This window comes from Poeciliopsis prolifica, unplaced genomic scaffold (assembly GCF_027474105.1).
Source record: "Poeciliopsis prolifica strain line A6 unplaced genomic scaffold, Auburn_PproV2 SCAFFOLD116, whole genome shotgun sequence".
Lineage (NCBI taxonomy): Eukaryota > Metazoa > Chordata > Actinopteri > Cyprinodontiformes > Poeciliidae > Poeciliopsis > Poeciliopsis prolifica.
Window position 1 is genome coordinate 375,188 of NW_026562491.1, and position 19,539 is coordinate 394,726.

The 19,539-nt window shown below is 45.4% G+C and overlaps 1 protein-coding gene across 2 annotated transcripts; it reads right to left on the minus strand.

Moving 5' to 3' along the window:
• Positions 1-15,697: 15,697 nt before the first annotated feature.
• Positions 15,698-19,539, minus strand: LOC129354720 (interphotoreceptor matrix proteoglycan 2-like). Of its 2 annotated transcripts, none has more exons than XM_055024204.1 (6): positions 18,615-19,539; positions 18,370-18,531; positions 17,257-17,315; positions 17,065-17,085; positions 15,974-16,210; positions 15,698-15,754 (listed from the first exon to the last, which is right to left on the minus strand). In XM_055024204.1, exons 1-5 carry the CDS (start codon positions 18,846-18,848, stop codon positions 16,051-16,053), a joined length of 636 nt encoding a protein of 211 aa, XP_054880179.1. In that variant the 5' UTR covers positions 18,849-19,539; the 3' UTR covers positions 15,698-15,754; positions 15,974-16,050. The 2 variants fall into 2 exon arrangements, with proteins under 2 accessions (XP_054880179.1, XP_054880178.1); XM_055024203.1 differs by having other exon boundaries at positions 15,698-15,757.

The following is a 19,539-nucleotide window of genomic DNA, read 5'->3' on the forward strand; positions in this document are numbered from 1 at the left end:
ATGTTTCATTTATGTTAACAGTTTATGTTTCATATTCAGGAAAATGTTTTTAATCCATCAGTAAATTATTTATGAATCTGTTTGCATTGAATCCTCTCCTGGTTTTTAACCCGATGTTTGTTTTTCTTCTTGTTTTTACATTTTAATCTTTATTTCGTCTCTAATCAAATGTTTTCTATGTTTGTTTCTTCATTTTGTTCTGATTTTTGTTTCATGATTTGATCTGATCTCTTTGTGTTTCTCTGCTTGTTTTCCTCCATTTTAATCTTTGTATTTTTCATTTCTCTTCCTGTTTTGGATCTCTGATCCTTTGCGTCATTCTTTTCTTGTTCTGCAGGATTTTTAAAGTTATTTTTGGAATGATTTATAACTGTTTTTGCTCTGACTTTATGGTTGTTCTGCGTATTTATGATGCTGTTTTTCATCTATCAGTAAATCATTTACGCATATTTCAGTTGAAAACTTTCCTGTTTTGTATTTTTACACATTTTCTGAGTTTTTCTCTGAAGGTTTTGTATTTCTGAGTCTGTATGTATTTATATATTAGGATGGATCTGGTTCTGGTTTGTGTTTCATCGTTCTGGATCCTTTTGAACTTTATTTAAATGTTTTCAGATTATTTTGTCTCTTTTCCAGCCGGTTTGTTTTCTCGTCCTTTATGTATATTTGCGTTTGTTCTGAATCACTTTTCATATTTTGAGTTTTTTAAGTTTATTTTTCATGTTTCTTTGACAGTTTACTAATTTGATGTTTAAACCTTTCTCTTGTTTGAAGTTCTATGTAAATGTTTTAGTTGCTCTGACTGGTTGCATAACTTTCTGCTTGTTTTGCAAGTTTTGGATCTTAAATTCTTCTTCATATTTTCTTCTGGTTGTTTTCCATCTTTTTCATCTTTATTTAAATGTCTTGCATATTTTTTTGCCGTTTTTCCAGCCGTTGTGTTTTTTATTTGTTTCTCTGTTTGCTCTGAATCCTCCTGTGGTTTTTCTTTTTGAGCTTTGAGGAAATTTTGCATATTTCTTTGGCAGTTTTGCACATTTTTTTGGTTTTATAAAATTTCTCTCCAGGTTTTTGTAAATTTTTTGCATAAATTATTAATCTGCAGTTGTTTTCCCTCTTTTTGCATTTTTTCCAATTACTTTTTTTTATCCACCAAAGATGCATTTATGAATATTTTGTTTGCACTGAGTCTCTCATGGTTTCCTTTTTTACAGTTTATGAACATTTAGCGTCCCCTTATGGATATTTTTCATATTTTGAGGATGTTTTTAATGAATCAGTAAATATTTTTCAGATATTTTTATATCATTTTTTCTTCCTTCTTGGCTTGTATTTCATCATTTTCTCCTGTTTCCTGATCTGAACTCAGTTGCTTCACCATAAAAATATCTTTTCCATCATAAATGCTGGTTATGAGTCGCGGCCCCCGGGTCTTTGGACCCCTGACCCTGCAGCCTTCAGGGCCACTGATTAACTCCCACCTGGAGGAAGGAGTGCTGTGAGTATTCAGTGAATTTAGCGTCTCATTATGACCCCATGCTGCAGCTGAATCCTGAGATCCAGGCTTGGCAGCGGCGGCAGCAGCTGGATGTTCCCGGGCGGAACCGTGAGGTTTGGACCAGCAGGAATGAGAGGAATGAGATCGCCTCGCTTCGGGGTGTTAATGATTTCACACAAAAAGGCCACAAATAAAAGCAGAGCATGCTGGGAACATCACAACACGTGCCGCCTAGGAACAGCCAGGAATGCTGACATGTTTCCTCCAGGCTGGAGAAACCACGATGATGAGGAGGAGGAGGAAGAGCAGTCAGAACTTGGCTCAGGGTTCTGGGTTTGTGGACGCAACACGTGCCGTCACATGCGACAGGAAGGAGGCGAGGCGGAGGCGAGCAGCGAAATGCCAAACAGCAGCTGAAGCAGAACCGGGACTCATGTTTGAGCAGCAGAAGAAGTTTGGAAACGATGACGGACGAGAAGAACGGAGGGAAAACGACGAGAAATACCGACGGGAAAAAAGCCCAAACGAACCAGAAACGGATCAGGTTTACCTCTGGTAGAGGCGCCACCTGTGGCCAGGAACAGTACTGCACCATAAACTGACATTTTTATACATTCTTGAATTATTGTGTATTTTATGTGTATAGTTTCATTAACTAATGCTCACTGAGTTAATAATTATTTTTTAATTTAACTGCAACATCTTAAATTTAATGTTTCGAGAAACTATGAAAAAAATAATAAAACTCCCCGATTTGATAGTAATGGAGGCTTTTGGTTGTGGTTTGATAAATACTGACAGTCAGGATTCTGGTGTGGATTCAGAAGCTGGATGAAGACCAAATCACATATTTGCTAGAAACCCAACCAGGGGTGTACTTTCTTTTATCGTCACTATAAATCATGGCACGTTTGATTGGAAAGTCGCTGAAGCCGGATCTGATTGGGGGCTCGTCCGGGACGTTGAACTTCATTCTAGCCCAATTAATTCATTTAATATCTGATCACTTCTACATTAAATCCCTGAAATTCATAGTTTTCCCAATATTATTAACTTTACTCATAGATTTGTGTTACTTTATTTTATGGTTTCACGTTATCAAATATATTTATTTCTATTCTGATTTAAGTGAACCTGCTAGATAAATGTTCATTCATGAACAGGTGATTAGTCTGATGATTAAGGTTCTTGTTTTTCTAGCTACAGCAGAAACAGCTGCAGATGGCCAACATGCTGCTCTGCCTCTCGTTTCCAGGTCGACATTAATAAATTTGTTGTTTGCCTGAAAGCGGTGCAGCGCTTCAAACACTAACATCAACCAGGCAGGAGGCTCCGACTAATTAAACTCTGTTTCTCTGCACAAACCCACAGCCTGAAGCCCAAAATTCCCACTGAACCGAGCCAATCCAGATAATGATGTTCGCAATGCTGCCAATGTTTTTCTGCAACCAATTACCAGCCCCTCCGAAACAAAACATTTATTAAGAGAAGTAATCAGAACCAGCCTTATTGATGCTAATTACTGCTTTAAACCTTAATGTCCTTCAGGTCCAGCAGGATTTCACTGAAACTCCAACATGATGTGTTTTTATCCAGAACAACGGGTCCAGACAGAACCAGAACAAATCATCATCACAGTTTGATCCATATAAACACTGAGGTTTAATCAAAACCAGTTTCTCTGTTGCTTTGTTCACAATGTTGCGCTGTTGAAGAAAATCTTTGTTCCTTCAGATTCAGGCTTTTACTGTGGAGGATTTAGTCTTTTATTTCAAAAAATCTCAGGGTTTAAACAGGAGTGTATGTGTTTGAAAACTATCTTAATGTTTTCTGTTGTAGTTTCAGCATAAAGAAGTGGACTGAGGTCTTTTAATTTGAAGGAAGAAAACTTAAAAACATGATTAATTTCCTTAAAAATGGTTTTGGGTTCAAGAAGCGTGTTAGTTTTATTCTGAAAGGTTCATGTTTACACTTTATTCTTTAAGTTTAAAGTGAAACATTTTCACAGACTTTCTTCAACATCTGAAGTTTGTAAGTAGGGAACAACTGAGATTTATGCAGTGAGTTTTATTTTGAAGGCCATAAATATCTCAGAGACTTTTATTGTGAAGGGTTGTCCATTCTGTCAGCGATATTTCCAGCTGCAGATGTGAAAGTTTAGCTTTGAGACTCAGATCTTTCTATTTTCCATCAGAGCTAACATCCTGTGTGATGCCAAGGGTTTCTGTTTCTGACCAATCAGCCGCCGGTCCAAGCCTGGACCCAGACTCCAGAACCGGGCTCAGACTGAAGAAGCCAGTGCTTCTTACATAAGCCTCTTCCTTCCAGAGGAGAGCAGAACAACGTTGCCTTTGTGTGAAAACGGCTTCAACAGGCTGCGGTTCTCCGGAGCTGCTCACTTCGACTGGTACCGATCCGTCTGGTACCGGTCCGTCTGGTACCGGTCCGTCTGGTACCGGTCCGTCTGGTACCGGTCCGTCAAAGCGACCAGAACCCAGCGCAATCACTGACAGAACGGCTCCAGCATGCTCTGGTTACCTAGCAACCCCACAGGAGCTCCGTCCGTTACCTAGCAACCCCACAGGAGCTCCGTCCGTTACCTAGCAACCCCACAGGAGCTCCGCCCGTTACCTAGCAACCCCACAGGAGCTCCGTCCGTTACCTAGCAACCCCAGGAGCTCCGTCCGTTACCTAGCAACCCCACAGGAGCTCCGCCCGTTACCTAGCAACCCACAGGAGCTCCACTGATTTGAGTTGAGGAAACGATGGGAAATGTTTTCTCTTGGTAGAGTTCTCCTCACTACATTTTAATTTTTGCACAAACTGAAGAGACTGCTTGATGTCATTTGGAGGTAAATGGATAAAACTGCTTTGATTTGATTGATAAAATAATGTTTAAACTCACAATTTATCTTGAAGGTTCCACTGGAGTCTTGAGGGCCACATTAAAACCTCTGCTGGGCCAGATTTGGCCCCCAGGCCTCATGTTTGACACCCTGCTCCATAGGGATCAGCCAGTTTATCCTGAACCGACCCAGTTGACCTGGAAGAGAAACCGAAACAGGAACAGAATAAAACCAGAGAGGCAAAACATTATGACCACCTTTGTGTGAAAGGATCCAAACAGGCGATCTGTTGGATCAGGTCTAGTTTAGTTATTTGTCACTTGGTGAGTGTTTCCTGTTCCAGTCAGTCCTAGTGGAACCACTGGGTTTGGATCTGAACCACCAGAACCCAACAGAATGAGAGTCTGTGGCTGATAATGAGCTGAAACATGAAGGACCAACATGAAGCCCTGCAGAAACTAAATCAGCTCATGGACTGAGACATCGGACACTAAAAGCAGAGAAGGAGATTTCCTTCAGGGTTAGGGGTAAGGTCAGGTCCTCTGGTCCAGGACTCTGTCACCCGGAGCTCCGGCCCACGATAGAGGAGCTTCTGCTGGATGGAGGAGCCAAAACTCACATCAGGAAGAGTCTCTGGCTCTGCAGAACGCTGCTTGGGTTGGGAAAGTGTTAGCAGATGTCGCCAGAGGAGGCCAGCACCACCATGCCGGCCCACCGGCCCCCACCGGCCTCGGCTTGGAGAGCCCAGCGGAGAAGTGGACGGTTTGTTTTCCACCAGGCTTACATGAAGAGAAGCTGAGAGGAAAAACGCAACCAGGTTCCATCAGGAGAATCAGAACGAGCTGCTAACAACCGACATAAATCAGAGGAACTGCAGGGTCCAAGGAAATTCCCCAGAAAACCAGAGTCTTCAGTCTGAGGCCGGGTTCTGACCCGCTGGTGGGTCAAAGCAATAAAACTGAGCTGGAGCAAAGAGCCGGGCTCAGGAACGAGTCCAACTAAAGAGACCAGCAGGGGGCGCAGTGAGATCAGGCAGTAACTGGAGCAACATGAAGAAAGTTAGCATGAAGTCCAGAGGGGAAGAGATCCTGGAGAACCAGAGTCGGACCAACGCCACATCTGGACCCCATGGAGGTGTCATCAGTTTGCTGCGGCTGAAATGATGACGGCAACACACTGTCTTCATTTATGATTCTTGATCTGGCAATATAAATGAATAAAATAAACATTTTAGCCTCAGATTTGGAGCAACTAAACCAATTAGGACCAGACTATAACCAGTTCTGACCAGTTCTGACCAGGTTTAACCAATTCTGACCAGTTTTAAACAGTTTCTAGCCAGTTCTGACCAGTTTATAACCAGTTCTATCCGGTTATGGCCAGTTTCCAACCAGTTCTGACCATGGACCTGCAGCAGAACCAGCTGCCCTGTACATGGCGGCCATGATGCTTCTGGACGTCCAGAGTTTTGTCTCTCAGGCTGTTTCTCATGAAGCTCAGAGGATCAGCTGCTGATCCTTCGGTCCTGGATGATGTAACGCTCTGAGGTTGTGAAACCGGACCAAGTTCTGTTCAGACGTCACCTGTTGAAGCAACGTGGCGTCAAACTGACACCTCACCCTCTGTCCCGCTCCTTCCAGCGCGAGCGGCACCATCTGCCTCCCATTAGAGGAAAGCGATTCCTCGAAGCAGCAGCAGCAGCAGCAGCAGCAGAAGGGGAAAACCGTCTGAAGGTGGAGGTGGAGGCGTTACGTAACCGAGGCTAACAGAGTCTGACAGGACAGCTGGAGGCAACAATCAGGCCTGTGTTTCCCATTAAACTCCACAAATCCAGACCTTTTCCACACACAAACACTTGACTGAGCCGAAGTTCAGGTTGGCCTTCATCCTCCTCCTCCTCCTCTTCCTCCAGGATGCTAACGCAGAGCAGGGCTAGCTGCTGAAACGTCTGCCTGCTCCTTTAAGGCCGTCAGGGTCAGAGGTCATCCAGGTTAAGAGCTGCAGCGCTCCTGATCCTCATCCCCATGACAACCTGCTCAGGGCCCCGGAAAGGCTTCGGCCCTGCAGCTTTGATGATGACCTTCCCTCTGATCTTCACACTTATTTTTCTGAACACATTTAGGAGAGTAGTTTCTGTTTCATGACAAGATGCCACGCCCCTAACTGATGCAATGCATCATGGGTTGTGAGACTGAGGAGGAGAAAAAAACTGAATGAACTGAGTTTGATGAAATGATGAAGAGTCTGGTTAGAAATACAGGAGGAAGATGAAGGTTGGGTTGTTTGGACCAGAATGGTTCTGTTGGTCCTGAAACATTCAGGCCCGAGTCGCGTTTCTTCCCGATTCACTAAAACAACCGACTGATCCCGGCTGGTTCTGATCAAGCAGTTCTGAAACAGAACCAGAACGGATCCTGGACCAGATCCCAGACCCGTTCAGTCTCAGGGTCACCAAGGTCTCACGTGCAACAATGTCAACATATTCTGCTTTTATTTTGTCTGCTTGCGCCGCTCTGTCTCCTCTGTTTCCAAAATAAAAGCCTCTAGAGGCGGCGGCTCCTGAAGAGTTCAAATTCAGTCCGAAACCAAAGCTGAGGGAACGAGGGGAACCTTCAACACGACCTTCCTCTCAATGATGAATATTTAGAGGAATGAAATGAGTGAAGCAGGTTGAATGATGAAGGAATGAATGAATAATGTTCACATCATTAACCTGGCATGTTCCTTCACACATAAAAAATCAGAAAATAAAGAACAAATTACTGAAAAATTAATCAAATAAAGGATTCAGGCTTAGTTCCTTCAAAACAAATGACAAACTGTGTCACAGTTCTGCACCAGAAGAAGACAAAGCCGTAAATCTGGATGTAAATAATGGCTGCAGATTTCCTTCATCTTGTGACTTTGCTATCAGATCTCAAAAATGTTAAACTCGGCGGCCATTATTACTGCTGTGTGACGTTTTTGTTCTTCTTCTCTTCAGTGGCATTTAATTAGTGGATTGAACAGAAATAACTGCAGCAGGAAATCAGTTCGATTCACATGTACTCACTGGTTCCAGTCTGGATGCGGGTCCAACCCGTCGCGTTACGCTGGATAAAACTCAGAACCGAACCTCCGGCTGCTGACTTTGGGTCTCAACATTCCTGCTGTCAGCAGCGATGACTGAGCGTCAACACGTCCTCCTCCAGGAGACCGTCTGTCCTCACTCTGTTTGACTTTTGTCTCTCTGGTGATGAAGGATGGGATTTACCAGCCGTCATCCTCACTGCTGTAGCCACGGCAGCCGATGAGAGACGACCGAGGGTCCCCGAGGACCACCGAGGACCAGAGACGGTCTCCAACCAGGAGACCTCACCTGGGGACAAACTTTTTAAAAACGTTAAAAGCATCGGGGGGAGTTTTCCCACCCCTCAAAACAAAACTGCACAATAATTTTACTGCTTTGTGTCTCCAAGCACTAAAGTCAAAGTGCATGAATTTACTGAAGCAAAGTGGAAAAGAACAAAATATTTCAGGTCTCAGTAATAAAAGAGTTCAGTTTCCAAACTTTCTGGACTGAATGTTTTCGACTTTGTTGGTGTAGACAACATTTTAATCGATTCTCTGTAACAAATAAAATAACTTTGTCGAAAAAACCTGGCAAATTCATCCATGATTGTTTTCAGTGAATAGTGGCTGGATGTTTGTCGCTACCAGGATATTAAAATGCAAACAAAACAAAACATGGCTGGTAAATGAAAGCGGTTTCAGTACCAAACACTCTTAAAAAGATTTAACTTCTTCCTTAAAAAAGATGGAACATATTCATCTGCAGCAGGGCCACACATAATTATTTCAAGGGCTGCAAATGGCCCCCGTGCCACACTTTGGACACCTTCAGGAACGTAACAAATGGCAACATTAATGTTGATAAACACAGAAAACAGACAAATTAAGAGTATAAATATGCTTTTCTGACATTTTACATGAAACATACCTGAGAGGATTAACCAGTCACTTCAACATTCTTATTGATTACCTGTGATGTCATCAGGTTGTCACGGCGATGGCCAACATGTCCGCTCTGACAGCAGAGTGTTTGACTTCAGTTTTTCCTCTTTAACAAACATGCAACGTTTGACGAAGGGTGTGTAAAAAAAGTCAGCATTTTATTTTAAAAAGTGCGCCACCTCCCTCGCTTACGTTACAGCTTCAGACTAAAAATCAGACAAACCGCCATAAAAACACACAATACAAACCAAACCGACGGACAAGAGGGCCGAGAACGTTAAAACCATCAGAGGAAGGGAAAGAGACGGCTTTTTAAAACGTCAGGATAAACATTTAGGAGGGAAATCAAGATCAAACTTGTTCCTGGTCTCTATTAGCACATCTAAAAACAAGCTAGGCAGTTATGCTGCGTCAGCATTCAGGTCTGTATTTTCAGTAATTGGACACGACGTTCTGCAGATGAAGATTAGAAAATACTTTGTCATAAAACAGCATGGTGGGAAGATCAGAGAGCAAAAAACATAAATAAATGTCAAACAACGCGGCTGGTAGCTGGAGAGAAAGAAAGAAACAGAACCGGATTATGACCCTGAAGCAGAAAGTACCAGAGAGTCTCACTGAAACAACACATTCTAATTTTCTCTGCTGGGTCACATCGTTTCATCAGAACCGGTGAATAACATCAAGTGGTTCGCACGTTTTGCAGGAGGCTGACATTAGAGCAACCTCAGCTTGATTCGACCCATGTTGTTGTGTTGTTGCTTTATTTGCTCAGTAATCAGGTCCCAGAGTATCTCTGAAGAACTAAAAGTTGTCTCTTGTCCAAACCGTTTGTTCTACAAGATCCAGATGTTTCAGATCCACAAAATAAACACATTAATGAAACTGAAGGGAAAGGTTGGGGCTGCCTCGCTCTAATGAGAAGCAGCCAAAGTCTTAGAAAACACAAACTAGACACATTCATCATTTCATGGAGTCAGAGTTGAGCTCTACCTCTAATACAGAAATGTAAACATCAGTGAGGAGAAAGCAGTAGAAAAAGCAGGAGGTTGATGAAGTGTGGTGCTGTGGATTTATGTCAAAGTTGCTTGTGATCAAGGGCTCTGTTTGCATCACATCCCAGAAGAGCTAACAGAACAGTGAAGGCACCAGAGGGAGAGACGCTGCCGGTCACCGGCGTCCAGGTTACACCAGAGACCACCAGGAGGTCAGGATGCAACCAGAAACCCTTCGATCCAAGCTGGAGATGAAGTCTGGCAGAATGTGTAAGACAGAGGTAATGTCCAGCGATCAAAGATCAGAAATCAAAGTGTTCCTTCAAAACGAGACGTCAGGATACAAAAACACAGAACGGAATCAAAAATCAAGTTCACTTCAGGGCGAAAACATAAACTCCAACATCTGTCAGCATCTGGTCACCTTCAGCCCAACGAACAGCAGCATCATGGTAGACTGGTCTTCCTCCTCCAGTTAAAGATGTAGACTGGTTTCTGTGGAGAAACAACAGGTCAAAGTTCAAGCAGTGGTTCTCAAGCCTTAATGTTCCCGAAGCTAAAAGTTCACTCTGCTAGCTACTAGTGCATGACATAACCACAGGAGGTCACTGATGATCGCTAAGAGTTTAAAGCTGAGCAGAGCTGTTCTATCTAGAGTCTGCTGAGGCTTCTGGGTAGTGTAGTGCATCATGAAGGAATCCTGCTCAAACAGTGATGAGTCTGGTTGTACCTGGAGGTCTGCGGCTGCCTGGACGCTACGTTGTGGAGCTTCCTCTCCTCTCCAGGAATCTGGTTCAGGAAGAACAAGTTAGTTTATGTTCAGGCTGAACGTGAACAGAGCTGTGAGGTGAACAACAACTTGTTTGGTCTTTAGATTCCTTTTGTTTTAATTTCATAGGGGAAATTCTAAATATCTGAGGATTTAGCAAGATTCAAACCAACATGGTAAATATTTGAGAAGCAGTTCCAGATCAGCGTTCAATAAACGGATAAAGAAAAAGTAAGAGCACTCACACTTGCGTTTGCCGGACAAAGTCTGCAAAGCGCTGATCTCTGGAGCACAACTCGATTATTCTGAGACGCTCCTGGATCTCCTGCGGAGAGGTCAGAGGTCAGTGCACAGAGATCAAGTTTATGTAAGAGCGCAGTAGGAGAAGTAAAAATACTTGTCTACATAGTACAAACATCCTGCTGAGCTGAAAACGCCTGAGCCAAAGAAATGTCACAACATGGTGTGAGCTCGGCCTGAAGAGTCCAGATCACCGGCAAGAAGTAAGACGGTGAAGCCAGAGGAGAAAGTCGCCCGGTAATCAGGAGCTCTGAGCCGCTAACACGACTAGCTTCAGAGACGACGAGACGCCGACGCCACAGAGATCCATCAATACAACCACCTCACCTCTTTGGAGAGAGCCGTGTTCTGGCAGATGTTCTGTATTTCTTCACTGGTCAGTTCTTTAGAGCAGCACTGGTTCAGGGTGGAGTCGCAGCACTGGTGGTACTGGGGCAGGCTGTCATCGTAGCGCCGGTAGTACTGAGCAGAGACCGGGTCGCTCTCAAACATCGGGTTGAACTTCGTGGCTCGCTCCAAAGTTGGAAGGCTTTCATGCCGTCTAAAACGTCACAAGATAAAATGTTTTATTTTCACATGAAACTAAATTTACTCCTGAAACTCAAAGATTCGTCCAACCTGAGTGGATCCTCTGTGTCTTCACCATCGTACTGCTCTCGGAGCGTTCTGGCCAGGAAGAAGATGATTCCTCCAGCCACCAAGAGGAAGCCGACCACCGAGGCGATGGCGATGCCGACCACCAGCGGCTCAGAGACGTACTCCTCACAGTGCTCACCGCGGTACCACCAGTTCTCCCCAACACGACACCTGCAGCAACCAACCCCGGGTCAACCTCACCAAACCCCTCATAAAGCTAAATACTCACCAATATGCACATGATACAATATTTTATTTCACATTTAATATTAATACTTTAATGCAAATATTCACTTGTACGCAGATGGTGTGATGTTTTATTGAACAGTTGATAGAGAGGCTAAATTCAGTTTCATCCTATTTCAGTCAAATTACAATTACAGTAATTATCATAATATATAGAAAATACTAAACAAGAAGAAGACAGATAATGGTGTTTAAATTGTCAAGAACATAATTCAGAATTCAATAAAATGTTGAAAATGTAACAAAATTAATTAATTAGTTGGTTAATTAATTAATGAGGGTTAATTCACTTTTTACAGAATACCAATCAATCCTTTGGTCTCCCCTACCTGCAGATGGCGCCCTTGCCAGGAATGATGTCACATTTGCCGTCATTGAGGCAGAAGTTGTGCTGAGCATCACAGACGCTCTGACACGGCAGGCCGTCGATGCTCAGATATCCAGGATCACACACGCACTCTGCCTCTCCTGACCACTGGTTCACCATGCACTTGGAAAACTCGTTACAGGCCTGGAACTTGCAGGGATCCGCCCGGTCACCTGCCAGGTGGAGAGGAAAACGCCTCAGAGCCCATGAACCATATTAAAACAGAAACTCCACCAGAGAAAGAGCCACTCTCTCATCAAAGTCTCTGCAGCTTCTTAGACAACTCGGTTTCTTTCCAGGGACCTTGGACTGGTCTGCAAGGATGGGAAGTTGATGCTTCTATGGCAACGTCAATGTGGATTCCCTCTTTCTAATGATGCTGAAGTGCGATCATAGACTTTGGTCGGTGCTTATGGCGTGACCCCAGCCAGCCCTGCAGCCTCTAAGTGACCTGGCAGGTTTAGCTTGTGCTTGTGCAATGGAAAACGTGTCTGCAGCGAAGATGAGAGGAGTAAACTGATTATCCAGAGTTCAGACCCCAGTGAGTCACTGTTGTAGCTTAGCTTGATTAGTCAGTGAGGAGCTCCTAACAATGGCTCAGACAGATTAAAGTGCAGTCGCAACGCAGAAACAATGAGTTATTTACTCTTCTCCCATCAGGGGCGGAAAACCCAGCAGGGGTCTCTCAGTAAACCCACAGAAAACCCAGCAGCAGGTCATCAGTACTTCCAGATCTCCTAAACTCAGATCTTAGGAGTTAATTTGTTCAAAGATCCATCCAGTGACCTTTCAGACTAAACTGGTTCCTGTAGAGTTTTCTGGTTCTGATACAACAAGACATTTTAAAAGCATCCAATAAACCCATTGGTTTGAAGAAGTCATTTTTGAAGTGCAATAAACGTTTGTTCCAACATGATAAAAGGACATTATACGGATTAAACCCGGTAAACAACTTTACCTTTTAAATACTAATAGAGGAGGAAAACACCTGGTGTTCAGGCAGACGGAGACAAACAAACATGATGTTGATACTGCAGTCTGTGCCACTGCTCACGTTCCTCCCAGACGGATTATCTGAGGTATTAGATCAGATCCTAAGAGGTGAAAGGGCAACTGAGACGCTGCAGCTCTGCACAAACAGGCTGAAAACCAACCAGGCGTAAGAAGAGCCAATGGTTTCCTTCTCCTCTCGCCTCACCGTCCCTCATTTTATGATGAGGTTAGATTTAAGGGAAACCCTGTTACTCCTCTGGACTCGTCCAGGTTGGGTTGGGTCTCACCTGACTCAACATCCAGTGAGTACTTGTCGATGGCCAGGTTCATGGTGTGGTAGGCCGTGTTGGCAAAGTCCTCCAGAATCAGGTAGATGATGTTGGTGACCTCTTTGGGAACCGGTTTGCCAAAACGCATTCTGCTGTTTACAACAATGCTGCCGTTTCTGAAGTTCAGGATCTCCAGGTTCTGGAAGTTGTTCAGATTGGACTGGAGGTACGGGACCAGCTACAAAGAAAGACAGAAAGGTTACCAGAGGATCCTTAATGGGAACCTATTTAATGGAATCTGGTTCTTTGAGATTCTCACCAGCTGGATGAACTGTTGTTCTAGGGACTTGTACTCTGAGGAGCTTTTGTTGAAGAGGTTCCTGGAGAACGCCATGTTGGTGACCCTCAAGCTGAAGAACACGGTCAGAGCTCTGCCCGGCCGGCCCGGCAAAGGAAAAGCTTCCAGGTCTGAACCTCGAGCTTCACTGGAGAAGTCACTGCTGTCACCATCAGCTTCCCCAGAGCCGTACTGGAACAGGTCGAAGCTCACATCAATACTCGGCAAGTCGGAGAAGTCATAGTCGAGGTTGATGACAGAAGAGCTGTGGTTAACGTTGGGTTGTGAGGAAGACGGTGTTGGAAGCAGAGCGGTGACTTCTTCTCTGGAAGGTTCTGTTTCCACTTTCCCATGTGAAGGAGCCACTTCCTTTCCAAAATGTTCTCCTTCCTCCTCTGTTTTTACTTCTCCAGAAGAATCTACTTTTATTTCTGAAGGCTCAAGTTCCCGTAAAGATTCTTCCTCTTTCTGTTCTTCAGCAGGTTCAGATTTGCCTCCTAAAGGCTCTTCTTCAGGTCTGGAGGTCTCCAGTTCCTGTCCTGAAAGTTGCACTTCCACACTTTGTCCTTTGGGAGGGTCGGGCTCTTCTTCAGCTCCCAATGTTTGTTCTGCCTGTGATGTAGACTCTACATCCTCCACAGGAGTTTGCTTTTCTCCACCTGAAGCTTCACTCTTCACTGTCACAGTTTCAGTTTCTGAGGATTCTCCTTTGCTTTCAACTCCATGAGGTTTGACTCTGGCATTGTCCAGAGGGTCAGCTTTGTCTTCATGTTTACAGGCCATTCTTCCTCAATTCCCTCAGAAGGTTCTTCTGTGATTGTAGGAGTTCCTGCTTCCTCTCCTGGACGTTCGGTTGTCTTCATGTGTTGCTCTGAAGCTCCCAGTGTTTTCTGTCCAGAATCAGTTGGAGTCGTTTCTGCTGGTGTCGACTGAAAAACGTCTGAAGAACTGGAGCTGGTGGAAACATCAGTGACCTCGTCGTGGTGAAAGAGATCCTCATCTTCTGGCACTGAGTCAGAGACTCGAGTGAACGGCGACTCCTTTTCAGGGGAGAGAGCGCCGCTGTGGTCCGAGGCTGGGGGTAACGATGGGACCGGAGAGGCTGTGGTTGTAGTGACCACAATGACTTCATCCACAGCCAGGTCCTGGTCCAGACCTTCAGGTGAGGGTGCTGTCGGGGTGGTTCCTAAATGCTGCTCCTCCAAAATCTCAACCCGACTGGGTGCTCTTGTTTCTGGGAGGGGCGGCTCAGATTTGACCTCAGGCTGTTCTGGATCACCAGCAGCTGTTTCAGCCACTGTGACCGCCTGCACTTCAACAAATGTAGGTAGGTCCAGAGTTAGAGGAGCTTCAGTCCGGGTTTTTGGTAAATCAAGCACAATGACCTCTTCACCTTTCATGTCTGAGACAGTGACCCCCAAAAGCTCTTCCTCCATGTTTCCAGTGGCCTCTGGGCGCCTGATGCCAGAATCAGCTGGAGTCCAGGTCTTAGGGTCAGGAGAGGGCGTAACAGGAACTGTTCGGGTCTGAGGCTCAACCAGAGAGTAGTCATCATGGAAACCAGATGCTTCCACCGTTTGAACAGAAAGGTCAACAGTCATGGCTGCCTCAGTTGAAGGTGTGGTGAAGTCTGATGTGTCTGTGCTCAGTGGCGTCACAGAGACCAGAGGTTTCTGGGTACCATCAGACGTGGCGGTTCCCACCAGTAAAACATCAGCCGCTTTAGAGGTTGCTGGTTCCACAGCAGCAGCATCCGTGTCCATCTCCAGGTCAGGTGGTGGTAGGACTTCATGGCTGTCAGAAGTGATGTCAGACGTTTCTGAAGCCTCCCAAGACCAGAGATAAGAATCCTGATCGTCTCCAGAGAAACCAGAGCCAGATCCATGATCAAACGTGGCCTCAGAGGGTTTTGGAGGTGAGGTGACTGCTGAACCTTCAGGAACGACCGTCTGGTCGTCCACCTGGTGGTCATCCACCTGGTGGTCATCCACCTGGTGGTCATCCACAGCGCTGGGAGGCGTAGTGAGGAGGAATCCCTCACCTTCAATGTTTCCACCATCTGTGAAGCAAATGAACTCATTAACTGACTGATCTGATCCAGGACAACAGAAAAGGTTTTACAGACGGAGACGTTTCTTACCGTCTTTAGTTACTGGCTCCAGGTCAACTGTCTTTTGGACTTTAACGGTCTGTGGAGGTGTTGTACTTTCATCGAATAAGAAGACGTCGTTTTCACTCACTTCCTCACTGTGTGGACCTTTCCACTGGTCCCTGGTATCAAACAGGAAGTCCTCCTTTTTCAGGAAAACCTGGCTGGTGTCTGGCTCATGGATCGGCGCATCAGGAGGTTTCTCTGCAGCCAGTATGTTATCCTGAAAACAAGGAGCCATCGTTCAGCCTCTACTCATTTAAGTCTGTCAAGTTTAGAGTTTAGTTGAATTTGTCTCACCATGTTGTTGTAAGCTTCATCCGATTCACTTGTAGGTTTCACAGGAGGAACGTTCCCTGCTTCAAATACAAAAACACTTCAGTGAAACAGTCAATATTTCTTTAATATGTTCATTAAAGTCAAGTTAAGATTGATTTTATAGCACATTTCATCAACAAGGCTGTTCTAAATGCTTTACACCATGAAAACATCACTTATAAAACAAGCAATAAACATTAGATTTTCAGATCTGGGGCCTGATCACCAGATTCTAAAGACCAAACAAGCAGAGGTACCGTTTTCCAGGCTGTCCAGGCTGCCGTTGTTCAGGACGTTGTCTTTGTGCAGAGCTTCGGTGATGTAGTTACGGAAATCAGTGATTGTGTAGATGACGGTGCTCAGCAGAGCCAACGTAGCTGCGCTCCACCTGATTATTCTGCAGAGTGATGAAGTCCAGAGTGTCGCTGGAGATCCCACCGCTGTCCACCTCCAGGTCCAGAGTGATGGCGTAGTGGACCTGCACCACCAGACCCCTGATAGGACCAGAACACAGAGGAACAGCTCAGTCAGCATTCAGGTACAAACACCATCCAATCATCAAGGAAACGACAACAACATCTGAAGAAACAATTTATTTTTAGACAGTAAATTAGTGCAAAAGTTGCTCTGTATGTGTTTGACTGGATCTGGTTGTTGTCTGATTATTACATTCAACCTGTTTATCTCGTCTGTTAGTTCATGCTGACGCTGAGGAACGGCTGAACCTGGTGACCTGCTGGATGGTCTGTGGAGTCTGGGCCGGTCTGACGGAGCGGTGAGAGTAGAGTTGGTCATAAAGCTTTAAGGTAATCCTGTAACGGCTGCAGGTGGCCGCCGAGCGTCTTATCCCACTTAAGACCTGATTGACTATCAATAAGGACATTAAGCAGACAGCGGAGCGACAGACCTGTTGTTCAGTGCAACAGGTGAGCAAAGACCTGATCCAGAGGACCAGGCTGCCCATCAACAGAACCAACTTGCCGTGAACTCCAGTGGATCAGCCTTTTTAAATCTTACATTATCTCAGGTTATTGAGGCTTTTCTATATTTTAGTTTCCCGTCGGCCTGAAGCTCCTCTGCAGCAGGTTTACACCTCCACAGCCAGCTGGAGGGGCATTAATCAGTGTTCCTGCCAGAAAGGGGCCAGGGGTTAAGTCACCCATAAAGCCTGACAAGACGTCAGGGTAGACGCCAGCTAATCCTTCAGCAGAAGTGAAAACACACGTCCCAGAGCTCCAGAAGTTGTGGAGAGGAGGCAGCAGGGCTACAGGTTATGGATTAGCCCAGCTGCACAGAGCCCTAATGAAGCAATGTTTGGGAGGCCAAGACAGAATGAGGACAAACTTACCGCTGCAGGTCCTTCTGAGGCCTGAAAACACAAACCAAACCAGAAATGAGCCGACAAAACCAGGAAAAACGTGAACATTCAAAATGACAGAGAAACTGAGCTTTTTGTCCAGCTTGCTTTTAAATCCAAAGTTTACTACTTATAAATGACAGTTCCTGAGGTCAGCTGTAATCTAAGTCAATTAAACAGTACCTGAATTCAATTATGTCAAGGCTCTTGAAGCCTGGCAGCCTGTCGAAGGCGACTTCAACCTGTCAGAGGAAACACAAGTTAAATCCTGCTGCAGTTCGGACCAGAACAACCAGAGGAGGTTCGTTACTCCAGAACCGCTCATCTATAAAGGTCATGGTCATCACTTACTGGTCCACTCTGATTTTAAAGCTTTTTGTCATTGTTCAAAGGTCATCATTCAAACTCAAACTGAAGCAGTATTAGCGGATGGAAGGTGAAACATGTTCAGGAACCAGGAAATGTTCTGTTCATTCCCTTCCAGGATGTTAGTCTCAGCACATCTGGACCGTTTGGGGTCATTCAAAGAGCCACAACAGAAGAGCCTCAGTGGAGGAAGGAAAGCTAAAGGTCTTCCTAATAAAGACCGACACTCAAGTTTTTAATGAGTGAAATCTGCAGCTCAGACCTTTCAAACAGAGTACAGTGGCCTGTGGCTGCCCTTTTCTTCTTCTGCTGATTCTATTAGTGCAGTTATCCACTTCATATTCCCTCATTAAAGATCCTGACCATGACATTCAAACCATAAACTGCTTTCCCGCGTCACTAACATGGAGCGAGGCCCATAAACCTCCCAGTGGAGCGGGAACACACCGGCGCTGCGCTCTGCTTTCCTGGCAGCGCAGCTTTTTCCAGCGGCTCGAGGTGAGTCACTGCTCGTATACTGTATGTTCTCCGCAGCCTCCGCGGCTCGTATAGCTGCTCTCTGGCAGCCGCAGCAAGCTGAGCTGTAATGCATAAAGATACTTAAAGCGTGAAAGTCAGGCGAGGCCTTTAAACCGGAGCCAAAGTCCTGAGTCTGCAGTTTGGAAGAAACCACAGGCAAATCAGTTTGGTTCTGAGTGAGTGTTGTGGACGTCAGAGAGGGAAAGAGACTCAAAACAAGAAGATGGTAACAACACAGAATCATTTTCAGTGGTGCTGATGAAACCATGAGGAGAAACTGAGCTGAGGGGCAGGAAGACGGAACTGCTGCTCAGAAACACCTTTCTGAAAAAGACCTGCATAAGTTAGCTTTCAGTGGGTTCATTGACCTTTGACCCTTACACCTCTGGTATAGACTGGACAGACGCTCACCCTGCGTTTGAACTGCTTGGCCAGCTGCTGGTACTGGAAGCTGCTGGGGTCTCTCAGAGCGTTGCTGTAGGTTTCTCCCTTCAGTTTGATCCGCTGCTCCACCACGTACTCCTTCAGGGGTCGCAGGGGTCGCAGCAGCGTGTCGTCTATCTCGTTACCAATCTGACAACACAAAATATACCCAGAGGATGATCTGATGATGGAGTCAACACTTAAACATTGTGAAATGTTCTACCTCTGCTTACCGAGTTATCGTCCTCTTCCACCTCCACAAAGTCATTGTTCCCCAAAAAGATGTCTTGTTCTACGTAGGGTCGGACTGCTACATCTGGAAAGTTTCCATTGTTGGTTTCCACTACGTACTTAGGAGAGTGTGTTGTAGACCGAATGGTTGCCTCCTCGGTGGGTCCCACTGTTGAGGTTCCTAGTGGAGTTTCCTCTGCTACATCTGGAGCTTTGTTAGCTGGTGGGAGAACCATTAGGGTACCGTTCTCTCTTGGTAAAACATTTTCCTCAGAGGGACGTTTCTCAGGGACGACAGTTTCTCTTGTTTCCTCAGGGATGATAGTGTCTACTGTTTCTTCAGGGAGGACAGTCTCAGTTGTTTCCTCAGGGAGGACAGTCTCGGTTGTTTCCTCAGGGAGGACAGTCTCAGTTGTTTCCTCAGGAACGATAGTGTCCACTGTTTCCTCAGGGAGGACAGTCTCAGTTGTTTCCTCAGGGAGGACAGTCTCAGTTGTTTCCTCAGGGAGACAGTCTCAGTTGTTTCCTCAGGAACGATAGTGTCCACTGTTTCCTCAGGGAGGACAGTCTCAGTTGTTTCCTCAGGGAGGACAGTCTCAGTTGTTTCCTCAGGTACGACAGTCTCAGTTGTTTCCTCAGGAACGATAGTGTCCACTGTTTCCTCAGGGAGGACAGTCTCAGTTGTTTCCTCAGGGAGGACAGTCTCAGTTGTTTCCTCAGGTACGACAGTCTCAGTTGTTTCCTCAGGGACGATAGTGTCCACTGTTTCCTCAGGGAGGACAGTCTCGGTTGTTTCCTCAGGGACGACGGTCTCGGTTGTTTCCTCAGAGGGACGTTTCTCAGGGACGACAGTTTCTCTTGTTTCCTCAGAGATGATAGTGTCCACTGTTTCCTCAGGGAGGACAGTCTCGGTTGTTTCCTCAGAGG